Source organism: Pyxicephalus adspersus, chromosome 4 (assembly GCF_032062135.1).
Source record: "Pyxicephalus adspersus chromosome 4, UCB_Pads_2.0, whole genome shotgun sequence".
Taxonomy (NCBI): Eukaryota; Metazoa; Chordata; class Amphibia; order Anura; family Pyxicephalidae; genus Pyxicephalus; species Pyxicephalus adspersus.
Genome location: NC_092861.1, coordinates 79,031,048 through 79,044,169, shown reverse-complemented (window position 1 = coordinate 79,044,169; position 13,122 = coordinate 79,031,048). Strand labels below are relative to the sequence as shown.

Sequence of the window (13,122 nt, the reverse complement as noted above, 5' to 3'; positions counted from 1 at the left end):
ATGAGTCCATGTAGACTAAGCCCTAGCCCTGAAGGTATGTCTCTAATCACCACTACAATCATTACTGTTTTCACATACAGCAGTAGCAACAACACTAAGGACTAACTGGTGATTCAGATGAACATTAACCTGTAGTAAGGAGAACACTGGTTGGAAGAGATCAGCAGGACTGAGTTGTACTCTGGCTAAAAGCCAAAACTCCTTGATTCTTCATCATGCAGCTTCTAAGATAAACAAGTTATCTAACTGATAATGTCACTTTTGGAAGAAATTAGGCTGCCAACTGCTACTTTGATTGAAACCTTTTGAGAACTGGGGTGGTTACTTTCTGATGCCAAAATGCTGGCTACTGCTAGAGAAATTACATTTTTTATGGTATCATGGAAATGTAAATTCCTACTGCCCCTTCCACTTTAATATCTCTTAATAGGTACATCTGCGATACATTAAGTGATTTTAGATTACTATCTTCTTGACTGAAATCATAACAGTATAGGAGAGCACACTAATAACCACCACAACATAATAATACAACAAAAACCATAAGACCAAATACAGGTTAATCCTATATATACACACAGACAAAGAGGCTGATTTACTAAAGGAGTTTTTTTTCCTTATTCTATCCAATTATGGTAAAACAAGTGATTTATTATTAGTCATGTGCACATGATTGTGTATTCAAAGTAAACAGTAATAGCTTTTTACATGATTTGTTACATGAGCTTAATGAATATTCACCCAATTAATCAAAGATTTTAAATTCATTTAGTCTACTTTATTATATCTGTGGTGACCTACTGCAAGTTAACCAAATGTACATATAAATACACATAGAAGCAATGGTAAAACAAGAAAAACAGTAATATTTCATGTTATTATAAGTTGACAAACAAGACTTTTAAAGGAAATATGCTAAAATATTGTTCACTTGTAAAATGCCACATGCATGTAGTAATCTATAAACATTCTCATTCTTACATAGATACATAGTTGGATTGAAAACAAGACTCAAGTTCATCAAGTTCAACCATTAGGGAAATAAATATACCACAAACATGTGTATTCCATATAGAACTATTTATGCATAATTGATCCAGAGCAAGGCAAAAAAATGAAGTTCATGTCCTGTTTAGTCTCAGTTCAACTAGGTTTTCATAAATTCTAAACATGGATATATATTATGTGTTTCCTTAAAGTATCTCTTTTTTAAATGATCAGTAACACAAATATATATAAACTTCACAAATTACTATTACCTTTGAGAACAGAAATATGTTGCCGGCCTTCCCTATCTGGTTGATAGTTCCTAAACTCAATGTCTTCGCCATCTTTTAGCTCCACCTTGTCATAGCCATACCAACCAAGAAGTTCATTCATGGTATTTTCAGCAAAGTTCTGTAAAAGAATAAAAAAGTATTTTTATTGTTATTGTTTTATATTTTGTTCCTAAATGAAAAATGAAATGAATTACATTTTTTTAAATTTATCCGGCACAGTGTCTGCATACACAGCATTGATGTACCACTAATGCTGGCTGATGGTTAACATTTCTGATGTCTAGAAATTTATTTAAGACAGAGACATAACTCTTTTAGGTGTTGGGTGAGGCTGGGCAACATAGAACCCAGAAATAGGGAAGCAGCTTTGGATTCATTAGACTTTCTCAATGGAACAGGATCAGTATAAAAAAAGGTAAGCGCTGAAGTGAAAAGTACTTTTGGGGAGTTTACCATTTTTTCAAATTTCAAAACTACTACAAAAGACTGATACAGGATTCAACCTAGAAGAGTATCTGTTATCTCATGCATTGTATCACTGTTATAAAACATGATAAAACTGCAGCCACCAGGTTCTTTGGATGTATTGCTGTTTTTTGTAATACATTAACACAAAACATTTTAGAATACATTATCGTTTACACATTTATTACAGTTTGGAAATACTTTTGGATTCCATCACAGCCATATAATCAAAGATGGCTGACAAGGTCACCCACTAGAAATCTGCAATGTCAGTGATTAAAAGACACTGCAGATTCCAATTGGGCCAGGAGAGTGATTCTTGGATGCAATCCATATTGATTTCCTAGAGCTGAACAAAAACACTGGCCTATAAAGAGAAATGTCTCGACCATGTGGTGGTCTCCACAGTTTAAAAATAAATCTATGCGGCTCATCAGGAAATCCACATTTAAATCACCTAGACAAAATGAAAAAATAAATACTTTTATGTAAAAATGTGCTTTAATCAATAGAACTTACAGAGCGCCACACAGAAAGATGCTTTTCAGGGGTCTGTCAAAATATTTGTTGCCGTTTTTAGAATTCAGCTTTTCTTATGTAATGCAATCTTTCATCACACAATATGTTTAACTCGGGCTTAGTGTTTGATAAACTCCTAGGAGAGCTATAAATATTTTAACCACATATGTATTTGATTTACCAAGTAAATAATCCTAAAACATTATAAAAATTATTTCTATAGTTTGCAGCACGTTACACTGTATTTTGAGCAGTGTGCCTTACACCGGCTATTTAAAAAACTCAGAGATATGTCTAGACACACAGTCAAGTCTTTCCCTTGTAGTAAAGTTCCAATTCAATCACCAAGTTCTCTTTTACGTTTTACAGCTATGGATGACAGAAATATGTATTTTGTCTTAGGAATTTTCTTTTAAATCCATCCTGAATACCAAAAATCCCATTTACAAATCATGCTGCTCTGATGCATGTTTTTAAGTGGAACTGTAGGTGCAGTTACAATTTGGAGTGTATGGAAACCCAAGAAAAAATTTGATATGTTGCATATTACCAGTGTTTAGATATGGTGGATGCTTTTATTATTATGCTTTTATTAGTAGTAGTATACATATTATTAACAACAGCATTTATAAAGCACCAACATTTTATGCAGTGCTGAACAATAAATACAGACAAATACAAACAATGATACAGGAGGAGGCGGGGTCCAGAAGAGTTTACAGTCTAAGATGCTTTATTTTTCTTTTTAATGCAGAAACATACATATTTATATTGCCGTAAATTTAGTGATCTGGTAACTTAATGTGCATTAAAATGAAATCCCTAGCACTATTATTACCTCTGTCCAGATCCCTTCTGTGAACTACAAAACAGGTCCACCAATTTTCTGGCAATAAAAGGAGAAATATTTGTAGTGAGAGTGAGAGTCAATCAGATGTGAGTAGTGTAGAGAAAAAAATGTTCCTCCTCTGAAGATTCAGTACAGTGAACGAATATTGTTACTCTAAGAAAGAAATTGTATTATTGGCCAAATCACAAGGTAAAAAAATGAAAATCTCATCAACTGATAAACTGCAATTTTTTAAATTTTTATTTTTGGGATTAGATACACGTTAAAAATGGCCCTAATGCCATCTGTTGCTGTAGATCCCATGGAGAGATTCAATGTATAGCAGAAAATATTGTAATTTACATTTCAATAACTTTAACTTATTGAATTCAATTTAAGTTTTACAGGGTCTGTGTACCCTTGGGAAGATCTTCCCAAAAGTACATTGGAAGCTCATAAATCTTCTAATCTATAATGTAAACACAAAGCAGGTGCAGAAGAGAAGTTAGGATCAGAGTGCTATAACCAGACTTCAATGACTTCACTAATTCTATTGCAAAATTTGAGGATGAATTACTGCACAGTGCCTGCAGCGGTCAGTGAGGGCTTGCTTATTTACTGTTTGTTAGGAATATATAAGTATTTAAATATTTATTTAGTAGGAATGTAAGTATTATTATGGTTCAGTTTACTTGAATACCTTGTTAGATTGTGATGACCAAACAGAAAAATCATAAGCACAAAATGATTTTTCAACTTTTTTTTTATTTAGATGCTTAACATGCTTTTTACTGAGTTATATTTAAATAGTGACTTAGAGTAGGCACAAATCAAAAGTAATTTTTTTTATCATGCTGCCAGCCTTTTCTAGTTTCCCTGCTTAATGTAACTACTAAAAAGTCAAGTTCAAATTCGTAGTAAAACAACATCATTTTTTCTGGTCAAAATCAGAATATTAGAATACTCAAATGTGCCAAAGTAAAGTGGCAGAGTACCAATTACCCCGTTTTAGACAAACCAATATCTAAAGGTGTCTGCTGTGGAGAAAACAAAAATACAATTATGTATGTTGTAAAAGAGGCTGCCATGTGATCATGCTATGTTACAAAATAGATCTTCTCTGTTACTAATACGTGGTGTCTTCTTAAGTGCGTTCTCCTCCATTAAAAGAAAGAGCAACATGAACATAATCCTACTCCACTGGGCACCATTGGGATGCCATTATTAGAAGAATAAAGTGATGATGTGTTATAGATTGGGTGTTTCTTATGTTCCTTAGATTCTCCACAAAACTGGTAGTCTAACTATGAAAGCGTTTCTATGCACAAACATATTACATAGATATTGTGTAAATGCTAATGATTTTGGATTATCATTTTTTGGGAATGAAGAAATGGGCACACATTTGTATAAACCACACCCATGAAAATGTTCTCCTACTTTTTTAAGCTGACAATAGACTATACAATTTTCAACAAAAGTGCTTGAAGTGAGATGCCTGCAATCCCAAAATCCATTCCTTTCTCCCAGGCAAAACAAAAAAATCCTAGGTTTCCAAGTTTAGTTTAAGCCAAATCTTCTCCTTGCAGTAAGTTAGCTCCAAAGCATTCAAATGTTAAAAGTCAGAGACATAAGTGGGCAGTATCAAGGTATCAGGGCTTAGTACCAGGAGAGATCAGACTCCGTCTTAACCTGAAATCTAGGCTTACAAGGTTGGCAACTCGTGTTGGACATTATAAAAAATTAATGGTTTTCTACTGTCCTGGGTCAATTAAGAATTACAGATTATATGAGTTAAACTGTGCTCCTGTTCAAATAGAAATAAAAGATTTTGCAGTTTTAAACAGTTTATGTGGATCAAGAAATTTACCATGTACAAACATTCTACTGTAATTAACTGCTGATCTCAGTAAAGTTGTCTATTTCATTATAGTGACATTAATTTTTCTTTTGCATATCAATTTAAAGCTGTATGATTGCATTAAAAGGGTGATCCTTAAAATTTGACGTTTATTTTAAAAAATGTGTTTTATACAAAACAAATTAAGTTCATTGACAAAAGATTGTAAACAAGTATTTAAAATTCAACATTTATAAATGAGAAAAGATTCTACCAAAATAAGCCTGTCCATTAAATGGTTCACAATTTTTCTTTTCTGTTTCTCAGTTTTCTGAGCATGCCCCTGGTAGTATGAGTATACCTTGCTGACACATCCTTGTCTTGGGGAAAAGGCATAGGGGGATCTTCTGAGTCATTTGTAGAACAAGAAAGACCCTTCAGAGAACATATAAAATATACAAATATATATACTGTATATATATATATATATATATATATATATACATAATCACTGGGTGTAACAAACTATATGCAAGATCAAACTTCAAAATGGTTAAAGTTTGCAGTGTATATTGCAGAGGAAATCTGATTTTTTTTCATTTACAGTCAACTCTTTGCTGTGTATTTAGGTACAAATTAGAATTCACCATTCAAAATGGAATGGAAATAAAAAGCTTGTAAAGCTGTCTTGGAATTTCAAGCACAGTTACACGCAGAGCGATCCAAGTCATTTTGGTTGGCAGTGCTTCTGTATATCTAATGTTTTGTGGTAACCATTGTTTGATAACTCTCAAATACTTTTCTGGCAAAAAGATAATGGTAAGATTATTAACATTTTGGTCAGAATGAACAAATAAGTAGAAAATTTCAATGTGGTTACATTTTTTTTCTACCCGATGGTAAATTATACATTTAAGTATAAGTACAGATTTCCAACTACCAGTACTTTGGTACTTTGATCTTTCTAATAATCATTTTTTTGCTCTTGCAGCATTTATGAAGGATACATGAATTAATTTATATATATATATATATATATATATATATATATATATAGATAAGTTTAAAGTGTACATACTGTAACTGGAATGAAATTAAATAAAACATCATAAACAAAAATTTTTTCTTCATGCCTGCCAAGTTATTTGCAAGCAAACTGTGAAAACACATATTGTAAATAACCTCTGATTTGCCTATTTGAAACAAACCAATACCTTTCCTTAACTGCATTTGGTTTTAGCTGCATATACTTGAATTTCCTTTACTACCTCTCAGAAACAAGAAGAAATACCCAAACTACTAGGTAGTTTAACTATTTCAGTTTCTCCCAGATGGCATGGCTGATAATTGGTGATTGGCCACTAAAGCTACGTACACACTTCCAATTATTATCGTCGGAAAACGAACGACGAACGTTCCTGCACGATATATATGAACGATCGTATAGCACTTTTTTACGAACGATTTTTTGCCCAATCGATCGTTCGTCGTTCGATTGGAACGATAAAAATTGGAAGTGTGTACGCACCTTTAGGCACCTAGCACAATTAAATGAGGGTAAGGAGGGGCAGTATTGGGCCCCATGTGTGCTCCCTTGTAGCTTACCCAGGACTTCCCTTTCCAGTGGCCAAACAAAGCAGAGGGGAAGGTAGGGAAAAGAAAAGTATGGCAAGTGAAACTGATAGGGATGCCCCTTTGCTTTGCAAGGGTCAAGCACATAAAGTAAAATTAATACATTACAAGACAAGATCTACAGAAAAATTCAACAGTCTAATCATTAATGGAAAACTAGTATATCAGCAACAAATATTAGTGCTTCAACTGGATGCATTGATAATTTGGGCAATATGTTTATTTCCTGATAAAGCAGAGATAGAAACATGGAAAGTCTATCCTTACTATGAAGAGGTAACATTTTTTTGTTGCTTGTTTATGCAGGGGGAAAATGCCCTAAGGTTCCTCTTCATTTCCTTTGAAATTATGGAATATTCTTGAACATGGCCATCCTACAGGTGATATACCTATACCTATATACTATCAACTTAATCCTTACAGGTAGCAGTCCCTCTCCAACTTGACCACATTTGTTATCCAGAACTGATGACAGACTCAATATATTCAGTGTTGTCTCTGTCACAGAATGTCAGAAGCTGCTTTTCAGCCAGCCAAACACAGACTACCTTAACAACTCTAGCTTTTTGAATGCATATGCATTCCAATGACTGGGCAACTCTATGGGCCCCTAATGTCCTACGCAATGGGCCTGATTTATTAAAGATATCTAAGGCTGGAGAGGATACACTTTCATCAGTAAAGCTGGGTGATCAAGCAAACCTGAAATTGATTTCCTAAAAGTTATTTGCTATTTGTTAGCAAATGTTTTGAATCCTCAACCAGCTTCATTCCAGGTTTGCTGGATCACCCAGCAGATGAAATTGTATCCTCTCAAACTTTGGAGAGCTTTGATAAATCAGGCCCAATAATTTTATTGTTTATATAGGTTATTGATAAGTTTTAAAACATCAAGATTTACAGTAAGTATTTTATTTGTCTTCTTCTGGTTTCCCATTGTAATCGATTAGCTGGACTGATCCTGCTTTTACCTAAATATTTTGCAGACTACTGTCTTTTATTGTTTGTTGACTGAGCAGTTATTGAGCTAAATCCTTATTTAGCATGTGTGTGGTTAAAAAAAACAACTACTCTAAATATTTTTAACAGACTTTGTAAAAGATGCATTTTGAAATGCATATGTTCACTAAATTACCGACAAAAATATTGGTTATTATGTGATTTGCATGGTCTTGGGATCCACTTGCTTTCTGGGCTATATATAAGCATTTTAAAGCTGTTATGGTCCTTCCTGCTCTCTTTCTGGTAACCTGGTTAATTTATACCTCTGGATCCCCTCAACCAGTTCCTGGCATTTTACCACTAAACCACTCCCTCGTTTTATCTTATGTTTTTCTTTCTTGATGTCCTCCAGCTGGTCACATGATGAGCAATGTCCTCATTTTTTCAGATCTTCTTGGAAGTGAATGGTCCTCAATAATGCAATGAGTATATACAATTTTATACTTACTTTTTCTGTCTTCCAGTTGGTCTCATAATGGTCATATTGCTCTTCATTTTCAGACCTTTTTGGAGAGTGAATGGTCCTCAATACATGTAATCCTTGTTTAGTGACTTACTTGTTTACTAACTGCCCTCACTTACGACCAGCTCCTTGGAAGAGTACATTGTCTCCTCTTCAGTTTTCCAGACTCTAGCTGTCTTCCTCCTCCACATTTATGCATGATCCCCAGTCTGCAGACTGTCAGTGAAATAGTCACTTTCCTATGTTCCTCGCTTAAAGACCAATTCACTTAACAACCAGGTTGCAGGAACAGAACCTAGTCTTTAAGCAAGGAACATCTGTAATGCAATGAGTCATGTGAAGACATCATAGCCACTTTCTGCACTGTTGCATATTAGTGTAAGGCAATACAATGACTCCTACTAAGGGGGTGGTTCCATGATGCCCTGCACGTCTGCAGCTTTTCCAATTTAATTACTTTGGCTTGAGAACATCTAGTGACAAAAAGAAATTACTGCAGAGAACAATGCTGGAGAAAGAGTAAATAATACAGCCGAAGCTGCTTTTTAGGGCACCATTTTAATACACCTTCAGTGCCCTTAGTCCAGTTGACATTACTATGAGTCAGTTGTCCACTGCATAGGGAATGATTGGAAAAAATGTTTGATAGATTTCAAACAGTAATATTAGTACTTAATCAGTTATGTGAAAAATCTAAAGCAGGGGTGCCCAACACGTCAAGTGCGATCTACTGGTCGATTGCAAAGGCAACGCGAGTCGATTGCGGAGCCCTGCCTTACCCCTCCCTTCTGTACGCCTATAGGGATTCTCAGAAAGTCTTTCTTCACACAACACACGGTGCTTGTGTGAGAAGGCTTGTGTAACAGGTAGGAGATACCTTTGTACAGAATAGCAGTTCTTTTTTCTTGTGCAGCACGTCATTTACCTATGACAGGTGAACTGTAGCTTTCCTGTCACAATAATCTTGTAGTGCAATGTCTGTGCAATGTTCTGCCATTCAATGGATCATTAGCTTCAGTTATTTCTGTGTCATACTTGTTATATATATAAGAAAATATATGTTTAGCATTTTTTTTGTTGGTAGATCATTTTGACTTGGTCATTTTAAAAGTAGCTTGCAAGCCAAAAAAGTGTGGGCATCCCTGAACTAAAGGGTGTGTTTTCTCACTCACACCTTTTACTTAGTAAGTATAGCTATACAAATCAAGTGTAGGTTAAATGACCATATTTGATTAATTCAATTAAGAAAATTCATCCAAAACTGCAGGTTTTTCCTTTAGTTGCACTTTAAATAAAGTTACATTTTATTAAATGAAAAGAGCTGTTATTTTCTGTTTGTAGTGAATTAGTCGGATACATCCTTCTTGTGTGGCCCCGTACACCAAACCTTTTTACAAATACAGTATAACCACAGGAAAATACATGGCAAGCAAAATAAGACCTTTTCTGGAACAAAACTTTAAAATGAAAAGCCTTACTTTAAAATGCTGCATACAAGCATTTATTGATGCTGATAGAAATACATATTTGTTGAATGAAACCATTTAAAACCCCATGAGAACCTTTTGCCTTAGATGCAGGATACCGGTGCAGTTCAATATAAAGGTGTTTTCATGTGTTTCACTTCTGCTCCCAGCTGTGTCCTGATACTGCCTAGCATTACACATTTACTTCCTCTGTCCTAGTCATCAGAAACATGCCCCCTAATGCTTTATAGGGTATCACCATCAAGCCAGTGGTGAGAGATACCACCATGCTAATGCAGCCTGCTGAATAAAAACCAGTTCTTGTAAATGGCATCCTTATACAGCAGACAGATCCTGCTAAGATAACACTAGATCTGCTCCTGGAAGGAGTTAGGAGACCTTGATGTCAAAAAGGTAAATGTCACAATACCAATGTTGCCCAAAGCTTCACCCACACACACACACTGCCTTGCAGCAGCAGCTATGGCACAGAACTGACAAGAAGAAGTTCCTCTCCTCTCCAATCACAGGCCATGGTTTAGAAAGTAGAAGAGCCTTAGAAGAAGTCACATTCTTTTACACTAAGAAGAATGAACGTTATGAGAAAAGGTTAATGTTAGTCCAAAGTGTGGGGAAATAGCATTTATATTAAGAATGCTTTGTTGTAGATGAGCTTTAAAGTATTGTTTTTAATATACCTCCTTATGTTCTTGTTGAGTTGTCAAGACAGAAAGTAAGGTAACCCAAGAGGAAACCTAAAAAGCAATACAATCTTTTCTTTAACAAAGAATTGACAAGGATTATATCCTCTATCAGATTTATGTTGCTGTAATTGCTTATGTTGACACGTTCTTATTTAAAATTCTGTTACGAACCAAGGTTCTAATACCTCTTCACTTCTATCCAATACATCTTGAATGGAGTCATATTTGGTCCTGCTTCAAAAATCAGAATCAAAGTGTGATAGAGCAGAAAATGTTGTACTAAATATCCTCTTATTTGTCCTTCCTTATTAAGCATGTTAGCTAATGTTGACTAATACCTCAAGCATGAACTGGACATTTGAGATGGCCAGCTATAGATGTTTGAATTAAATGTTTTACATGCTGGTCTAAATGTTCACAGTTCTACTTCTGAATGACAAGTGTGTATGACCTAGAGAAACATAACCTTAAGTATTTAGATTCCCACGCTGCAGATATGAATGAAGTGTCATATGAAATAGTTACTGTATAGTTACAGTAACCATTGCTGTTGGAATACTAGCTGTAACTGTGGCTGTAACTGCAGCCATGTGCAAATGTGGTTACCTGTGGTGTGGTTTGCAGCAGTCCCAGGTGGACAGCAGCAGTTTGTCAGTTTTCCACCTTGGATGTGAATAGGTCCCTATTTTCCCCATGACAGGTCTGCAACATTGTATTTGTGTAGCTAGTCAAGAGTGGCTGCAGCAGAGGTGCAGACATTTGTAAGCAGAGATATGTGTCTGACATTGTTAACATGCACAACATCATGTCCAGGAAGAACAGTAGATGGACATTCAGATGGAGTCCTGTGATAGTAAAAACCTATACATGCTACATAATACTTGCATGCATGCACTCCTAAAAAACATGTGGATATATACTGGATGTATATATACTATATACTTCCTAAAAATGTTCTGGATGATGAATATTCTTTAAAATCTGGGGTGTACAGACATCCAGAAAATGTTGGTGACAATTCACCTATAGTACAGGGTGATAAATAAAGGTAGGAGCCAAAGTCTACCAAATTTTTTATTCACTGATTCTTTATCAAGTATGAGAATAATATGTGTCATATAATCCTAAATGTATGTGGCCTCTACCTACAATAATTTATTTAATAAAGCTGCTGTGCAATCTCTTGCCGGTAAGGCAGTCAAACATTGTTATGTGCCAATAGGAAAAAGTGGTGGTCAGGAGATAGTGGCAGGTTATAAAACTAACTGATGTTAGGTGAGCAAAGCTCCTGCCACTAAGTGTTAATTGCTTGTGAAAGCAATCTAGGCTTTGGCTGTAACAGCAAAGCTTCGGAGGCTGCTGCAGGCATGCTCAGGCACTAGTTACCACCACCACTAGTACCACCACCTTGGTTTAAATGTAAACTCTTCAAATAGCATCATAATTGTTGTCAGGGTCACCTAAATAGAAGTTTTTGCATTAATTTGGAGTAAACAGATCTCCAAAAAAAAAAAGAAAAATAAACTAGACTTCATTGTAACATTTGGAATCGTTCCAGTCTGGTTGAAGCAGAAACCAAATGATCCAGCTATTCCATGTTTGACAGACCACTTGTGTATAATGCAGTGATGATAATAATTAAATAGGATCATACAAATTTTCTTTCCTCACAAATTATATTGGGAAGAAAACTTACAGCTATGACATAATTTCTAGTACTTGCTTTATTTGTATTTATGTATGTGAATGAATTCTTTAAAATAACTGCTGTTTAATTGGAACTGACAATACATTTCACAAGCTAATTTGTGAGAGATGCATAACCTCAGGAAGAGAACAGTTTTTCTGAGAAGCTAATGTTTAAAATATAACCTGTCATCACTAATAAAGAGCAATTCTCCACTATCCAAGCGCTCATTCATTTTCCAGTCTCAAATGATTCAACACTGTTCTCTTCTGAGTACACACATTTTACAAAATGCATTGAGTGATACCTAAAATATTTAAACACAGCAGAAGTGGTAATGTATAAATTGTGAGAGTCAGAGGATTTTGCACAGTGGGCTGTAACCAAAACAACATGTATTTTGATAGGGAAAAATCATTTTTTTAATACAGGCATTAAAATAGCTTTGTTGATTCTTACTTTATGTGTTCTTAAACTAAGGTAACAATGTACACCTGACACTGTTCTACAATAAATCATAGTTGTCCAACTGGTCATACAAAAAGCAATGGCAGTCTAATTCAGAGGCTATAGGTATTATAAATAAGTCTTGTATCAAATACCTTTAAGACAACTGTCAATTAGGTTATACAAGACTCTGAATGTTCCCTCTTATTATTAGAATTTTGCAGGCTTACCTACGCTAAATAAATGTTTACTCCCTTGTTTAGCTTTACCTAGTTTGTGTCTACGTGATTCATGGCATTATAAGGCATTGAAGAAAGACACCATAAAGAATGATAACACTAACTGCCCCTCAAAGGGGCTCACAGTCCAATGTCCCTACCTGGTCATATATCATTAAGACAGTCTAAGGCCAATTTTGATGGGAAGCCAATTAATCCAACTGAATGTTTTTGGGATGTGGGGAGAAAAAAAGAATGCCCAGTGGAAACCCACACAAAAACTAGGGCAACATACAAACTCCTTGCAGATAGTGTCCTAGCTGAGATTCCCACTAAAATTCTGGAAAAGCAAAAAACTTTGCTGGAGTGTCATCCTGTGAGAACTGAGATATTGAAGAATTTCCCAAAACTCTCTAAAAGAATTGTGGCATTACACTCCAGTGCAAAAGTCTGAAAGGAGGTAGGAATAATTTCATTCTTTAATATGATTCTGTATGGGGAGGGGACCTGATGTACCATGTGGACCATTAATGCAAAGTCTACATTAGGAACTGCTCAGGGACATATTCT

At 35.1% G+C, this 13,122-nt stretch overlaps 1 protein-coding gene across 1 annotated transcript in view; it reads right to left on the bottom strand.

Moving 5' to 3' along the window:
- Positions 1-13,122, bottom strand: part of SOBP (sine oculis binding protein homolog) — a 91,674-nt gene that overhangs the window by 66,786 nt on the left and 11,766 nt on the right. Inside the window, exon 2 of the mRNA XM_072408723.1 lies at positions 1,260-1,398. Coding sequence (XP_072264824.1) covers positions 1,260-1,398 — 139 coding nt within the window. The remainder of the gene's footprint in view (positions 1-1,259; positions 1,399-13,122) is intronic.